Genomic DNA, 17,762 nt, shown 5'->3' with positions numbered 1-17,762 from the left:
GCCTGGACCCCCCCCTGAAATTTTGACAGATCTCTTCCCCTGTCTGAAAGTGCTAAACTTAAGAAATAATAATATATTATGCATACCAATCCTAACATTATTCATATCAATCGCTGAACGTTTCAAGGCGATCGTGCCGTCGGTGTAGCTATAGCCGAACATTTTAAGTTTTTTTTCGAGGTGAGGTCAGTTGGACTGACCTGGTGGCCTGACAATTTTAACTTTGTTAACCTCAACTTCCGGAACCGACTGAGCCGGTCCTGTAGCTCAGTCGGTAGAGCCTTGGACTCCGCGAGGTGAGATCTCGCGTCCCGGTCAGAACATAACAGTCCGGGTTTGAAGCGCCAGGGGCACTCGATGTTTATGAGCCTCCTGACAGGTATGGCTGCGGTTGGTGGCAGGCCGTAGCCAGTGAGGGGACCGGCCGTGCGCGGCTATTGCGTACGACTTCGGACTCTAAATTCTGTCATATATCAAGAATTGCGCTATCGGAAGATGGAGGGCAGGGGCCGGCCAATGCAACAAGATCTGCTTAGCTCCTTGTGAATCCTACCATTCAAAAGATCCGCAGCAGTGGACTAAATTTATAAGGAAACTCAAAACTTACATATTTTCCGCACATGCTGTTAAAATTTCAGACCCAAGTTCTTAAAGTCAAAAACGACGCGGAACGCTGCCGTTACTACTTACATCACGTTACGACCTTCCAGACCAGTTGTACCTTAAGTAGTTATATGTACCTACTACCTATATTATGTTTATCCTATGTATGTGATGTGCATAGATGTCGCAACTGTAGCGACACATGCAGTGCAAATGGTAGCAGACAGCAGTAGTTTCGGTAAAAGTAGTGGTTTCTACTACAGACGCTCGTCGAGGTCGGAAATTCCAAATACGCACCTCGGACAGCGCCCATTGCTTTTTGGACCTGTTATGACCTCCGCATCGAAAAACGCTAGATAGAAAGGTTGTAGAGGAAGCTTGAGGCTACCTTTCCCCACAATAATATTGGGACTTTATTTTTTAGTTTACGTATGGGGCTCGCTTGAAAAAGGTCGATTTAACATCGAAACCCTACGGGGTAGTAGTTTTTGAGCGCCCATTTGGCCTAATGCTACCAAATGTTACTGGCTACCCCTGTGCTGGGTCACCCCACGCACTGGGCACGCACACCACCATCGCGTTTGGGCGACAGCAGACACAGGTGCGAGCAGCTACCGTTGTTCTCGGCGCAAGGGTTCGGATAGGCCAGCTGCCGCAGCGGATGATACACCTTGATGTCGTACGGACGGGTCGTGGTGTTGCGCAGAATGGCCACGTTCTCTCCGGTGAATTTGTGCGCGCGCACCACCGCCTTGAGGTTCCAGTCGGTCCAGAAGAGCGTGTCGTCGATGACGGTCAGAGCAAACACGTGGTGAACGTTGGCGCCCTGAAGAACCTCGTGCCGTCCGCGACCCTCGAAGTCCGAGTAGGCGATGTAATCCAAGTGGGCATCCGCCCAGAAGATCTTGTCGGCAAAGAAGTCGATTGTGAGCGCATTAGGCCAAACAACCCTGTCGTTGAATGTAATGATGCGTGTGAAATTGCTGCCGTCCATGCCGACCTTGCCGATGAAGGACTGCAGGCTCCAGTCGATGAAGAAGATGTAGCCGATGCCCGGGTGGACGGAAATGGCTCGCGGGTCGGTCAGGCCGCGGTTGATCAGCGTTCGCCGGTACGAGCCGTCCAGGTTGGACACGTCCAGGTGCTTCTCGTGCCGGTCCAGCCAGTAGAGCTTGCGGCCCACCCAGTCGACGCTGAGGCCCGCCAGGCCGCCCGTCTGGCTGGTGATGATAGGCTCGTAGAACTCGCCGCTGTCATTGCGGACCGTCCTGTGGATCTTATTGTCTGCGACATCAGCGAAGTAGAATCGGTCCTCCTGCAGGTCAAAGTCGAGCGCCACCACGTTCTGTAGATTCTGGCGCATCAGCGTGTAGTGAGCGCCGTCCGTGGAAATGTTGCGCACGTAGTGTTTGTTGGTGATGATGAGCCACGGCTCGATGTTGTCGCGCCGCTTACACGTGTAGCCGTCCAGCTCTCTGTCGTAGTACTTCTCGTCGCACTTGCAGGCGAACGAGCCCGGCATGTTGAAGCACTTCTGGGAGCACTTGCTGATCTGCTGTGAGCACTCGTTCAGGTCCTCGCACGCCTTCTTGTCGGCCATCAGCCTGGGGAAAAAATAAATCAGCGACAGTCATCGACAGACGGTCCCATTCATTGACAAACGTTCTAAACCAGCAGCAGACGGCCAATTTCCTTCTACTCTGTGCCCATTCCCCCTTCAGCCTCGCCTGTATCCGGGGTTGCACTCGCAGTAGAAGCCGGTGAGCGTGTTGACACACTTGTGTCCGCACTGGTGCAGCTCCGTCTTGGCGCACTCGTCGACGTTGCAGTGCGGCGGCTCGTCAGCGCCGTTCTCACAGTCGTCCACCTGGCCAGAGCCGACGTCGGGTGGTTAGAGGAACGTTCAATGGAGGGACGGTTAGAGGAGAGACGGTCAGTAGGGCGGCAGCGAAAGCATTCAGAAAAAAAGAAGCTTGGCGATCTTACTACGCAAAGGATACACAAGATCATGAAACGTAGAATGAGCACGAATAAGGAATATCGGTGCCAACTGATTAGAAGAAATAGAACATAAAATAAATAATTCTATTGGTCTTCGATTTCTGTGCGGGCAAATGGTTATGCTCCTCAGTCGCACTGTATGTACCGACCAACGTGTTCTTGTTAAACTTTCAAGGCATGTTGTATGAACATTGAGTACAGGCTGGTTATGGGCTGCAACATTGTCCAGTGCACGCTGACGGCATCCAGAAGAGCACTTTCTAAGTCCTGAGCCTGGTTCTAGCACAGTGGGTCGTACCTTGTTACAGACGAGCTCGTATTTGATGCAGCGCTTCTCGAGGTCCTTGCCGCCGCACGAGAACTCTCCCGGGGGACACTCGGTCTCCTCCTTGGCTGTAACGGACGTCAACGGACCGTCAGCGGCGGGCAGTGAGGATGGATGTGGCGACAGGGAGGAAAGTTGCGCTCTGGAGAGTAAAAAGCAATAGTCCATGAGCCAGACACGTTGCAAATATACTCAACTCTCCTCTGATCCTCTCAGAGGAAAACCGTAATTGCTATGATGTGACGAACAAAGTCCCCGACTCCCCACACCTCTCCACGACTGTCGACAGTTCAATGATCTGGTGCCCGGTCCAGCAACGACGGCGCGGCACTCACAGCAGTCCTTTTCGTCCGAGTAGTCGCCGCAGTCGTCGTCTCCGTCGCAGTGGTACGCCTTCCGCACGCACTTGGCGTTGTCGCAGGCGAACTCGTCGGCCGTGCAGTTGCGGTAGCGGGTGTTGCACGATTTGCCCTCGTCACTGCCGTCGCCGCAGTCGTTGTCGTGGTCGCACTCCCAGTGCTGGAGGCAGGACGGTCAGCAAGCGATCAGCAGTTAAAAATCCGAATGGGGGGGGGGGGGGGGTAGATATGCGGAAACAAGCACACTCCACATCATATCCCCAATCTTCAAGGATTGGTAGTTGTGTTAAAAAAACGGCACGCATCGGCTAGGTATTATATAAGCATGACGATAGGATGCCATAATCGAAATTAGCAGCCGTTACCACGGTTGCCATCGGCCGCTAGAGACAGAGTTACGCAATAATCCGGCGTTGGGCCCTTACGCTGCTGATACAGCGCCCGTTGTTGCAGGTGAACTGCTCCTCTGTGCACGTGTTGGGTAGCTCGGCGCAGTTTGCGTGCACCCTGTCCTCGTCGGCGCCGTCCACGCAGTCCGGGTCGCCGTCACACACCCACTGCCTCGGGATGCACAGCGCGCGGCCCCACTTTTTGTTCTCCGTGCACGCGAACTCGTACTCGGAGCACTGCCGGTAGTCTGCCGGACACAGGACGTGGACAGACGGTCGGTGCGGTTGACAAGAAATGAATACCACCCAGACACAAGCAACAGCCAACATGGCACCAGGTTAGACTGACATCGGACACGTTAACGTTAAGGTTACCAAGAAACACCTGAGCTGAGTTCGATCAATTTTTATGCCTATGCCTCACTGAGTGGCCATATCGCGCTTCCGATGGTCAATTAGACGCCAACCTGAGAGGTCGGCTAACCCAGCCTATTCCCTTGCACCAGTAGCACCTCATGCAGGGAGACGATATCTCGAATGACTTCTAAATCTACCATTAGCCCAGTGCACTTTTCAGCCAGTAAGCTGGCAGGCAATTGCCCATCAACACCCCTGAATATCCTACCACTGATTGGAGCTGCATTTGGCAGGCTCGTTGGTATTGTCACGGCGGTTGTGGTCTCCGCCTCAGTGCCATGCGGCATGGGTGCAGTAGCCGCTGGCGTAGGCGAAGAGGCCGCCGAAACAGGTGTGGTTACTGGACTTATCGTTTCCTTCTCAGTTTCGGTTGGCGTGGGTGCGGTAGCCGTTGTCGTAGGCGAGGAGGTCACTGAAGCAAGCGTGGTTCCTCGACTAAAACTAGTCGTGTCCGTTTCGGGGGTCTTAGCGCCAGATGTTGCAGCTGCTGTTGAAGGTGAAGAGGTCGCCGAAACAGATGCGGCCCATGAGCTTGCAAACACCGTGTTCTTCTCATTATCGGGCAGCGTGGATGGGGTAGCCGCTGTCGCGGACAAAGAGGTCGCCGAAACCGGTGTGGTCTGCGTGTTTAAACCCTTTGTATCCTTTTCCATTTCAGTTGGCGTGGATGCAATGTTCACAAATAAAGAGATCGCCGATGCAGATGGGGTCCCTGGAATTGCTGTCATATGGTCCGTCTCCAGCGTCTCAGTTTCGGTTGGCGCGTTTGCTGTAGCCGTTATCGCAGGTGAAGAGGTCGCCGAAGCAGGTGCGCTCCTTGGACTTGCAGTCGGCGGGCTCGTCTGCTCCGTCTCCGCAGTCGTCGTCTCCGTCGCAGTGCCAGGTGGCCGGGATACAGCGGTGGTTGGAGCACCTGTAGCGGCGATGGAGGGCGTCAGAAGCGTGTGTTATATACTCGTATGTAATATAATGCTCATGTTTAATGTAATGTTCAATGTTACAGATCACTACAATAACGTGCAACACCGTGACTGCTGCAGTCAATACACAAAGGACATCAACCAACGCTCAAACAAACACTTGATTTAAGTGTTAAAAACGATAAGACAAGAAATCGGCTAGTTGTTACAATTCCCGCAGAGTTGCCTTAACCCTCGCACGACCAGGCCATTTCTCATAACACGAACGACCAGGGGGGGGGTTGTTACGACCCCCCCTGGCGTTTCGAAACGGAAGGTCGTAGAGCTTAGCGGAAAAAACCAACGGATTGCTCTCAACGAGATCTCGCGATTGGTGGTATATTTTTTGGTCCTAGGTCAACATTTGACCTACTTATGACCGGTCAAAGGTCAAATTTTCCGAAAAAATCAAACTTTTTCAACTTTCCGCGGCGATTGCGGCAAAACGGTGGGAGATATCGACTTGAAACCTTCACTATCGTGTTCCTTGATCAATTCTCTATCGTTTGGTATGTATTTCGTTTCCCTAGCTCTAAAAATGGCGCGTTGGGAGCGCCGGAAGTCGGCAAGGTCACAGTCGGCGGCAGAAATTCGAAAAATCAAAATTTAAATTTTTGAAATCTGATTGTATTTTTGGATTTGGGAGGTCCATTTGCTCCCTATAGAAGCTAATATTGCTGCATATTCCCATTGAGGTGACAAGAATTAGCAAAATAGTGGTTCGGGCGCTTTTCAAAATTAGTACCGGACGCTGTTCCTCTTGTGACGTCATAGCTCCGTGACCTGACCTGACCCGGTCAATTTTCTTGCACCACACGATAGCCAATGCTTGCCCCAACATGCATGGGAAGTTTCATCATGATCCATCAAACAATGTGGGTAGCACCGGCAGAAAACCTAGGGATTCGGCGCACACGTTTGGTAACTGTCGGCCGGAGGCTGTACCTCTTATGACGTCATAACTCCGTGACCTGACATGACCCGATCAATTTTTTTCGGCAAAAGATGCGCAAAGGTTGCCCCAGAGGGTATTGAAAATTTCAGCCCGCTACGACAAGCCGTTAAGCGTGCACTTTGAAAAAACCTCAGGCGGGGGGTTGATACAACCCCCCCCCCCTAGGCGTTCTAGGGTTAAAACGTTTTGAGCGTCGACGAACCACTGCACTGTAGGCGTTCGGGCCGGTCTAGCCTCTTACGGAGCAAAAAAATTATTTTGCTTTTATGAAAATAAAAAGCATACCAATCGACTACAAAATGTCCATACATTATATAAATGACCGTTATCTGGTCATGCATTACAGTGGCGGCGGAAGGTATTCTAGGATAGGGGTGCAAACGATATTGAAGCGCCCCTTCCCGCTGGGCGCCCCTTACCATGCCGATGGCCGTCCCTGCACTGGAAAATCAGTTTCGCCCCTTTACAGGCGCCCATAGAAGTTTGCAGAGTGCTATTCCTGGTCATAATCATCTCCCCAGTAAAAAAAAAAAAAAAAAAAAAATGCAAAATACGCCCTAGCACTAGCCACTAGGGGTGTAACCGCCCATACGGACAGTGCAATTTTACAGGCCCCAATCTCGGACCTCCCTTAACATTCATATGTTGTAAACGGCAAACCGCCCCCGATAAATGTTACACAAACTAATTTCCTCTCGCATATCGGCCATCAGGCGCCCCTTTTTGTCGCATGGAGCCTGCAACGCTATAAGCCCTCATATGTTCGTGTTGGCGTTCGGAGGCTATCGCCTTCAAAGACGTCTCCACTCTCCATAAATGTTTCTTTTTCGTCCCACACACAGGCGCGCCCCTCTTCCGCATGGCGCGCTTCTCGAGTAGCTGCGCCCTCCTAGCCTTTATCGCCTGGCAAGATTATATTCGACAGGGTCGGCAGCATCTGCCTTTGTTTCAGATAAGGATGCCCTCCACTCTTCAGCATATCAAAAGATACTTTTCCCACGTCATTGCCACCCTCTTCAGTCTTCGTGTCACAAGTGCCTTTATCAGTTGCGGTGTCGCCTCGCACTGCTCAGCTTTATGGCTGCCGCACCTCTTAACTTCCTGCCTCCTTTACAGATTTTCGAGGCGCCCCTTTCCATAGCTTTAGGGTGCAGCTGCCCCCCTTGCCCCCCTGCTTCCGCCGCCACTGTCATGCAACCACTTGGTATAGGGTGAAAGGGGCTTCAAACACAAAGATTTCTTAGGCCGTAGACAGGTCATAGTTTTCGGGTGTTTGAAAAGTCAAAGTAGTTGCCATGGGGATCCTATGTACGTGAGTTTTACACGCCAATGTTTTTATGAGTTGTTCTGTGACATGTTACGATCAATTCCGCGCAACGAAAAATGAGGTTGCGAAAATCATTTAGCAGCATGAGAGATAAACATATCATCGAGTTATTTGATATGCTTAAAATTAATATCACTCTCTATGTTAACCCGCGCCCTGCTGGGGGGTGTTTGAACACCCCCCCCCTTGTGGTTTTTCGCGAATATCTCAAAAACGGCGGCGCGGAGCGCCGCCGTTTTTGGTATACCTTATCATACATCAATTCTACACATGTTGTGAAAATTTCAGACCAAGGTCATTCAAGGTCAGGTCACCAGGTCACTTGAAGTGACCTCACCTCATAAAAAGTTTCAATGTCTGTCATAGCTACACCGAGTGACCGATCGCTTTGAAACTTTCAGCGATTGATAAGAGTAACAGTATCTATAAAATGTATATCTCGGAATTTTGATATCGGTGACCTAAGGTCAGTTCAATTTTGCGACCTCCCCATTATAAGTCAATGGGAGAAAATTGAAATGCGCCTCTTTTGGACGAAAGACATTATAAACACTCCCAAACACTGAATTACAAGTGGTTTAGACACACTGAACATGAAAATGGTGTCCGTGACCCTTGTTTATGCCCTGAGGTCATCTTAGATCACGAATTGTATCTAACAGTTTTTCGCAAATAACTTTTGATAGAGGCATGCTAGAGCGATGAAAACGCCTTAGATGTGTTCAGCTCGACGATACGGATCGACTGATATGCAACATGACCCTTTCCGGTCAGGTCATGACCTTGACCTGAGGTCAAATTTTCAAAATGACCTTTCAAGGTCAAGTTATAATTCATTCGATGCGTCTTGACGAGAGAAACACGATGCCGGTAAAAGTAAGCTCGTACAAGGCTTGGGTCAAAAGTTATTGCCGAAAAACTGTTTCCGAAAAAATCGGCTATTTTTGCAGTTTTTGCCCCCTGCAGGCAAAACCGTTGACGTTAGGTCAAATCTGAGAGAATTACTCAGAAAGGGCGTTAATAGGGCTATCGAATGCGCTTTTCCGCGGCGCTGTAGCTCTATTGGTTCCCGAGTTATGGGTTGGCTTCTTGGAAATTTTCGATATTCGACCTGGAAATCGGCGAAATTTTGCCTTCAATGACCTCTGGTGACCTGACCTTTGACCTGACCAAAAAATTGACCAAAGTGATTTCGTCATTATTTTTGACGCTCTTTCGAATGCCGCCTTCCGCGTATCGCTACGTGGCCCAGGAGCCGAGTTACAAGGGGGGGGGGGGTGTTCAAACACCCCCCCAGCAGGGCGTGGAAATCCAGGACCCCCAGCCGGGCGCGGGTTAAAGCCGATCTTTTGAGTTCCCCCAGGTCCCGCTCTAAATCGTGTGTCACAATGTGCATTGTGATGTTATTGAACCGGCCAAGCAATAAAAAAGTGCGCAAACTTGCGCCATTTGCTGCTATGCAACATTTTGCAATACGCTGTCTAGCCTTTATTAGCTCCATGGTGACGAGAGGGAACAAATCAGCCTGCATTTTAGCTTATATTATTTCAAGTGATGACAGTAACACCAGCCAGTGTTATCTCGTGGGTCAGAAGCATTCTAATTGACCATAGGATGAGCTGTCACGTGACCGGAAAGGCCTCAGGCGATGCACAGTGGGCGATCCGGCCGGTCTGGTCTCGCGAAACCTCAAACACATTTTGTTTCCTAAAAAATGAGAAATATTGCATATGAGTTAATGGGAAATTCTGCATAAGTCGCCCCCCCCCCCGAGGCCGAGGGGGAATGCCGCCCCCTTATCGGTTTTATCGCGATAGCTCACAACACGCCGGAGATAAAGAGCTGAAACTTGGCATACTTGACCTTTGATTCAAGCCAAATCTTGTTAAATCAACCGCATTTTCAGGTCAAGTCAGGTCAGGTCACTGACCTATGACGTCATAAGTGAACCTCTGCACGGTCCTCAGATGTTGCAACGTCGCAACGCCCTCAGTGCCAGAGGGACGTTCACAGGGAGATGAAGCTTACACAACGTAGCATCGTCCAGAGGTCTCACAACTTGTATATCTCAGATTTTTTGCTTAACTTCATGTGCGGTCAGGTCGGTCACGTGATCTCACCGTTATACGTCAATGAGGGAAATATCGAAACTGTTATTTTAGCGCCAGGAATGATCTAAAACTATCTCAGGCACATGGAATCATGGTTCCATGCGCTCCCTGCAAGGTACGGTGCTACACCTTTGCATTGCTGACCTTGCATGTCGTCATTTATGATGTCATTAGGGCCATATTAGTTTTCCGTCAATAACTCCGGAATAAGGTGAATTAGACAGTCGACCTCCTTTGACCAAGTTCGTGACATGACGGACTCTGACCAAACTTTGACTCGAGGTCAACGAGTCAAAAACTTAACCCTCGCATTTGTAGGGGGTCGAACGGACCACCCTCGGTTTTTCGCGAATAACTCGCGTAAAAAATGGCCGATCAAGACGAAACTTGCAGTACCCTCGAGTTATTCAATTTTACACCTACTCTAAAAATTTCATGACCCTGATCCAAATGACCTTTGACCTGTGACCTATTTCTCGAGACCATGCTTGGCCGGAATCGCGATTCGGTGTATATGTCGGCTCACATTATCCGCGCGTTTGCAGTCTTTTTGTGGTTGCAAACGCTCAACCATGTGAAATGATGTTGGTCCCATGCATTATGCTGGGTGTCAAGGTCACCTGAAGGTCAGGTCAGGTCATTGACCTTTGGTGACCTAAGTTCACTTTTTCGACTTTTACATGTTTCTAGGCCAGTTTTTGGATCTGATTTCGAATTTAGCAACCATTTGAGCATTTACGAAGTAGTTTTGGTGCCTTCGTATCATGTTACGAGGCTGTCAGTAGCGGTTGACACCTACTATGAATACCCGGCAGGACGCATACTGGTTGACCTGACCTGACCTGACCCGACCTGGCATAAATGCATAAAGAAATCATCTGTGATCAAAACTAGCATGAAATTCGTGATCAGCACCCCGAAAAGCCCCAAAGCAACCTCACTTTACGATGTTTTAACAGGTTCCGATTTTCACGACTTTTGGGTAATTGACCTGACCTGGAAGGTCAACTAATGACCTAGGACCTTAAAATTTGGTATCATCGGCTTCCTCTGATCACGGGCAGCACGCTCGCTTTTTCCGCGAAGCTCTAGCTCAATCAGGGGCCAAACGGCAAGGGGGCATGGATGTGCTCCGTTTTGCCACGTTTATGCAACATTTCATGCATGTTCCTGCATATTGCGAAAGCTTATAACATGGGAAACGTCATGCATTCACGTTCATAAATGAATTTGCTACAGTTTGGTGTGTAATTCGTAGGCGTAGGTCTCCTAGATCCAAGGCTATAAGGGTTGAAAGGCTGTGAGAGGCTAGAACCCCTGAAACGCCCACTGTGCACTGGTTTCGGGAGCACCGTCTACTCATTACATTCAGTAATCTGAAGATGAAGCTGACGGGGCCGAGCGTACACATCGGCAGACTATAGAATAGGACCGGGAGACAAAGCCAAATGACGGACCGACTGATGTACCGTCTGACGAGCCGACTGGAGGCTGGAGGGTACAAACGGCGAATGATTTTCTGCATCACCCAAGAAAATCAACTTAACATTAAACTAGACTCAATAAAACTCAGCAGTCACTCGTTGTAAAACGACTCGGAGGCTGAACTATTTGGAAGGTATACCCTGTGGAGACAAGTTAGATTTAGTGCTTTAGTCTTTCAGCCCTACTACTCTTGTGACAGCGCAGCCCGTTCCGTCTCAGTCCTTCGTCCCGTGTCCGGAGGGTCATCGTAATGCCCTCCACCCCCCCCCCCCTCCCCCGTAGTCCGTACATATAAACACTATACACGCATCGTGCTGGGAAAACTGCTGAGATGAGCTTGAGCTGAAGGGAGAGAGGGGAGGGGGGGGGGGGCGTTACCGGGCTGGACGGCTCCGGTCGCTGGACGCTGGCGACGGAGACTTGAATGCACCCCCGACGTTAGCCTCTGCTTGTGCCCGGACAATCCCGACGGTAATCTCTGCCAGCCAGTGTTCGAAGGACGAGGCTGCAGATCGCGCCTCCGTTCATTGTTCTCAGTGGTTAGCACCGCGGCTGGTTAGCTCTTTTTACCAGTTATAGAACAATCTAGCTCAAGAGAGCAGTCACGTAAGTGAGGCCCAAGTTCTTTCATTTTGTAATATTCCGTGTTGAAGTCAGCAGTACCTAGTCCTACTTTCCACGGTGTGTAAGGTAGGTAGAAGAGTTTGGAAGTGACTTTGCAGGCATACCTATGGACGGGGTGACCCGCGTTTGTAGACTTCCAGTTTGTAGTCTCCATCAGTCCATTCCATCAACTGGTCACTTCAGCCGGTATGTATCACATGACCATCACCAATCAACTCTCCAGTCCCTCCTGTGGACAGTCGCCAACCCTCCCGTCCCTCCTGTGGACAGTCGCCGACCCTCCCGTCCCTCTCGTGGACAGATGCCGACCCTCCCGTCCCTCTCGTGAACAGATGCCGCCGGTCCTGTCCCTCCTGTGGACAGATGCCGACCCTCCCGTCCCTCCTGTGGACAGTCGCCGCCCATCCCGTCCCTCCTGTGGACAGTCGCCGCCCATCCCGTCCCTCCCGTGGACAGTTGCCGACCCTCCCGTCCCTCCTGTGGATAGAAGCTGCCGGTCCCGTCCCTCCTGTGGACAGTGCCGACCCTCCCGTCCCTCTCGTGGACAGATGCCGCCGGTCCTGTCCCTCCTGTGGACAGATGCCGCCGGTCCTGTCCCTCCTGTGGATAGAAGCTGCCGGTCCCGTCCCTCCTGTGGACAGCCGCCGACCCTCCCGTCCCTCCTCCTGTGGATAGAAGCTGCCGGTACCGTCACTCTCGTGGACAGAAGCTGCCGGTCCCGTCCCTCCCGTGGACAGAAGCTGCCGGTCCCGTCCCTCCCGTGGACAGATGCCGCCGGTCCTGCCCCTCCTGTGGACAGTGCCGACCCTCTCGTGGACAGATGCCGCCGGTCCTCCGTCCTGCCCCTCCTGTGGACGGTTGCCGTCGTTCCACCGACCGCGCTGCTCACACTGCCGCTCCTCTGCTGCGCCTGTATCGGTCGGCTCGGTGCCTGTCCCTGGTTCGGGGAACTCACCGGGGACCTCACTGGCCTCCACGTCACACGGTGAGGGAAGCGGCAGCGTCAGACGACAGTGCAGTGACGATAAAATTCATCACAAGGTGACGTCAAACATCATCTTGTATGGTGACGTCAAGCGTCATCACCGTACACCGGAACCTGCGAGCCCGGTGTGAGGATTGCAGCACGGAGTCCGCGTCGAGTGTCGGTCGATTCGATCGGAACAACACGCCGACCAGCGGACTTTTGCGGTCTCGGTCGCGACAGACAGCGCCGACAGACTGCGGCTTGGACTGAGGTGGGGAGACTGACTGGGCGGGGGGCCGGAGAGAGATCAGATGACAGTGTGACGGGGGGAGGGCAGACTGCCGGTGGGACCGAGTTGGGGAGGCTGGGCCGACGGCCGGAGAGATATCAGACGACAGTGTGGTGACAGGGGGGGGGGGGCAGACTGCCGCTGGGATTGATTAAAGGGGAGACCTGACGACCGGCCGGAAAGAGACCAGAGTCAGACGGCAGTCGAGCCGGAGATCAGAGTCAGACGGCAGGCGAACCAGAGGTCAGGTGCCAGTCGAACCAGAGATCAGACGGCAGATGAGCCAAAGTGCAGACGACATCCGGGCGGCCCCGACGGCAGATTGCTGCTCCCGGTGACCGGGTGCGGCGCCCGGCCGAATGCTGACGGCTCCTCTCAACTTACAGGGGGGGGGGGGCAGACGGAGCCTCTCCGCCTGGAAAGGGCAGACAGATGGGGCGGGCCTTTCCGTCAGGAAGCAACAGAGAGAAGAGGCTTCTCCACCGGGACTCTGGAGGACAGCCGGACGGAGCAGGTCTTTCCGCCGTAATAGAGGGGGGGGGAGGGCACACTACCGCGCCGAGGTTGAGAGTCTCTGAGAGGCTCTCCGATAGGGAGACGGTCCACGGGGCCTCAGAGCGGTACTCACCTCTGGGGGCGGCGTACAGGTGCGCCGCCGGCAGACCCGCGGCCAGCAGACACAGCGCCCACCACACGCCCGCAGACATGTTTGGTACAATCACAGCTCTCTCTCGATCCCTCACCGCTCCTCTCTCGGTGAGTCCGAGTTCACAACTCCATAGCGGCCGGCTGGCGGACACCCCCACACACCGGTGGCCGCTCGTCACTGAGCGCGGCCCTTCGGCGGCTCCTGAGGACTGGTCCGTGAGTCACCAGTCGCACCTCCCCCAGCCCCTCCAGCCCCCTGCCGACTGTGATCGGTCCAGCGTTTAGCAGCGGTACTGTAGGCGCCAGACCAGCAGAGGGTACTGAATGCTAATCGGCCGCCAGCTGAATCTTGTTTGCCGGAGCAGCGAACTGCGCAGCGCGCACCTGCGGCCGTCGCGCCTTCTGTGTTGAGTCAGACTCTACATATAGTCTCTCGGTGTATTCAGACTTCTTCTTGGACCGTGCGGTGATGGGACGCGAGGAGACATGTTGATAAGACCTCCACACCGCGGCTGATTTGCCATCGCGACTGAGCCTTTCCTCAGGAAGGGCCACTCAGCCGAGCTAACAGTAACAGCCATCCCGCCATGTGGTGCTCCTATAGCTGACCTTAGCCAGTGCACGGCGTGGGTGACCGCCAGTACGAAACAGGACAGGGGTAGGTGCTCACTGATCATAAATGACCTAATGAGGATGGCTCATTCCTGAACATGGATAGGTAATCATTTCGCTTGGCTGTCGTTTTTGGTGTTGATACGATAATCGATAGGTGTATCACATTGAGGCGTCGTCGTCAGGCCCCCCCCCCTCTCCTCTGACTGGGTTCCCGTGATGGGCCATCGTGGCGACAAGCGGCCAGCTGACTCAAGCAAGTAGAGTCAGTCATGACCTGACCGAAAAAGGTCAAGTTGCATAGCAATGGAACAGTATTGCTGGGCGGAACACCTATACCTACAGTAAATGCATTTTTAACTGTTTTATCGAACTTCTGTAAAAGTTTTTATCGAAAAACTGTTAGTGACCTTTTTGACATTAGGGTGGTGACCTCAGAGTTGAAATGTAGGGATCACGGGTGACTTTTCCCTGCATTCAATGTTCAATCCACGCTTACAAAATAGTTATGTTTGAAGGTGTTTAAAATGACTTTTGTTGGAAAACAGCACAGCATTCTTTTTCTTTGACTGACTTGCAATGGAGAGGTCGCGAAATTGACCTGATCTATGGGCACGAATAAAGAAAATCCGAGGCATGTATTTGATACATCCTATCACCCTCATCAATGGCTGAAAAACCAAAGTAATCGTTCAGTCATTGTAGCTAGAACTTAGAAGCAGACGTTTGCTGTTTTCTAAGAATGAATTCATTTAACATTGACCTATCCTTAGGTAATCTAGTCCTGATGCTTTCACATCCGTTTGTTTTGTTTGTTTTGTTGGGAGCTCTTTTGTTTTGTTGGGTTAGGCCCTTTCGGTCTAATTAGACCATTTCAGAGCCGGAAGGATGATAGGAATTAGGGGGAGACATTGGTCTGGGCAGGCATCCTAGTGAGTCACCGGGGCTGAGCCCATCCCGAAGGACAGGCCGAACAGCCCCAAGGTACTCACTGCACCCGGCTACGGGGTGCGCTCCCTCGGGAGCAGCGGTGCCGCTCCAAGGGAGCAGCCCGCATGAGATAAAGTTGCCTGTCCAGCCCGGCGGGGGTTGCGGCGTGGAGGAGAAGGATTTCCGTATCCTGAGGATAGTAGCATGGAACGGTGATGGTTGGGAGCTCTTTTGTTTCAAGCTCTTGTTTCAAGCTCTTTCGGTCTTAAAAGGTCGTTGCAGAGCTATGAGATACACGGAGAAAAATATTTACTCCCCGAAGGATTTACAAACACCTTAATTCGGAAACTCCTTTTATGGGTGTTTATATACCACTAACTTTGGAGTATTCCATGACGAGGCAGAGTAACTTAAGTATCTCATTTGATGTACCAGAGTAAATGAAGGAGCCTGGGAGTTCTCCTACTCCTCATGCATAACTGTTTGGAGTATTGGAACCCGGTAAGATGGAGTTTAATGGATAAAACTCCAAAACAAAGCGAAAATCTACTCCAATATAGGTACTGTATTTGGGACGTCAGAACCCCACCTAGCGGAGTAAATATTTTTCTCCGTGTATTAGCATGGGGTGATGAGTTGTATACATTGGGCAGTGCGGAACGACGGTGAGACATGGAGGCGAGACCGTCCCGGTGGGACCAGATTACTTCGTTGGGCCTCCTCAACGGGCACCCCGGAGAGGGACCTCATCCACCGGGTGTCAGTTGGGGGTGACCGCCAGTCCGGAAAGGGAGCGTGAGGGGGGTGCGGGTGGACTTATCCTGAGGAGGGCGAAGACGGATGATTCACAGCTTGTGAGGAGGAGGAGGTTGATAAAACGGCGACGCCTCGTGCGGCCTTTTTAGATATAACAGCGCCGTTCTATGTGAATCTGTGTTGGCATGGCACGGGTTGATAGCTGAAGCAGACAGCAAACGATCGGGGCACCGGACAGGCGATCTGGTGTCAGCCGTCAGGCACCTCCGAGTAGGGTCTCCTGATCGGTAACAGCGGTAGCAAGGGGCGCTGCACTGTAGCGCGTAGGCACCGAGAGGTGGCGTCCCGGTCGCTCAGTACAGGGGCGCGGCGGCGCTACTGCAGGCACCCAGGCCCATCGCTGAGCGACCCTGGCCCTCAACTGCCAAATTCTAATACAGGGGCCAGGGACCCGCAGTTGCTACTGTACACGAACCCCAAGTCTAACCGTCTGTCCTGTCCAGAACAATCGATAACATTGATATCGACTGCTGGTCCCTGTACAAGAGCAGCTGAGGTGTTCTGTGCGTGCCCTCTGACAGCTTATCGTTGTTACTTGTTCCCTGTGAGGGTGCTGGGACAGTTTACTCAGGGTCGCTGTACAGTAGCAACTGCGGGTCCCTGGCCCATCCGGGACATCACCCAGCGCCTCAACAGTCAACAGCATCAACATTCGGTCATCCAGTCTCACTCATGACTCAACAGCACATATGTGCTCCGGGTTTTCGGATTTTCAGATGCCTTCAGCCCTCGTCGCAATGAGTAGCGTAGGTATACAAGTGCAGACACACATGCATCCATGTTTCGACCCCTAGGTCAACTACGGTCAGAATGCCAGGTCAAGTCAATGTCACTTCAGAAAACGTTAATGATCGTCTTAGCTACACCATCCAGCTTGCAAAAGGGACGAAAGTACAAAGCGTTTTGATATTTTGTCATTGAAAGTGTGCGGTGGCGACAAAATTTGAACCCGCACCTGGGTATTTAAGTCGATAGGTGCGCTTGACGACGGTATGAACATTTATTTGTACATACTTCCAGAAAGTGTTAAGGTCAACTCTTCACTCGGATCAACACTGAGGTCAATTTAACCCGCGCCCCACTTGGGGGGGGGGGGGCTATTCATAGACCCCCTCCCGTTTTTCTGCAATAACTTCTAAACCGCTGAACGCATCGGCTCGAAAACTTTCAGTTCCTTCGGCTGCATCAATTTGACATCTTGTGTCAAAATGTGGACTTCGTAGCTACCATAGGTTGGCCGGAAATGACGTCAGAGTGACGAGATGTTCGGCCAATTTCGACGCAACACATTGAACTACGGCAATGGCGCTCTCAAGAGCTCAGTTTTTTTTTTAGCTACATCCAATTTCTTTGCATAACAGGTCTTAACCCGCGCCCCGTTGGGGACTGCCGAGCAACGCGCCATGTTTGGGGAGGGGCATTTTGCCCCCTCCCCTAAGATCTTGAGAAAAACGCAACATAGCGAAAAGCAGCAAACGGTGTTATATAGCCCGAATGAGGAGCTACCTTGTGACCCAATTTCATTGACCTCGGTCTGACCGATGTTTGTCAAACAAATATTTTGCTAGTTGGGGTCACTGATGCCAGGTAAGGTCACAGAGGTCAGGTCACTGAGGGTCACAATATGAAAATATCATGTGATGCATGTTTTATGATCCATTTTTGCATGACAAATGCGATTATGTAGATCAGGCAGCCTTTGGGGCCAGTTTAGGTTATGTTCTGGTGAGGGTCAGGTCAAGGCCAGGTCAAATTAGGTCAAATTTCAAAACTTGATATTTTTACCTAAAATGGGTATCGAATCGATGCGGCTTGTCACGGTAAGTTTAATGGTGGTCTTTGTTTTGCGATACGTGGTCTAGAATTGCTAAAAATTGAGTTCAAATATTGAACAGCTTTTGTCGCTCTAACTTGGCCGAAAAAGGAGGTATCGATCTAATACCTA

At 51.8% G+C, this 17,762-nt stretch overlaps 1 protein-coding gene across 1 annotated transcript; it reads right to left on the bottom strand.

Moving 5' to 3' along the window:
* Nucleotides 1–1,147: 1,147 nt before the first annotated feature.
* On the bottom strand, nt 1,148–13,781 carry LOC122364816 (low-density lipoprotein receptor-related protein 2-like). Its single transcript, XM_043335574.1, has 7 exons — nt 13,440–13,781; nt 4,303–5,007; nt 3,714–3,925; nt 3,265–3,448; nt 2,903–2,997; nt 2,331–2,470; nt 1,148–2,207 (listed from the first exon to the last, which is right to left on the bottom strand). The coding sequence occupies exons 1-7, from the start codon at nt 13,516–13,518 to the stop codon at nt 1,148–1,150; spliced, it is 2,475 nt and encodes an 824-aa protein (XP_043191509.1). The 5' UTR covers nt 13,519–13,781.
* Nucleotides 13,782–17,762: the final 3,981 nt, after the last annotated feature.

This window comes from Amphibalanus amphitrite, unplaced genomic scaffold (genome assembly GCF_019059575.1).
Source record: "Amphibalanus amphitrite isolate SeventyFive unplaced genomic scaffold, NRLGWU_Aamphi_draft 000700F_arrow, whole genome shotgun sequence".
Classification (NCBI taxonomy): Eukaryota; Metazoa; Arthropoda; class Thecostraca; order Balanomorpha; family Balanidae; genus Amphibalanus; species Amphibalanus amphitrite.
Note: the sequence above shows the minus strand (reverse complement) of the source record. Positions and strands in the feature narration are given on the sequence as shown.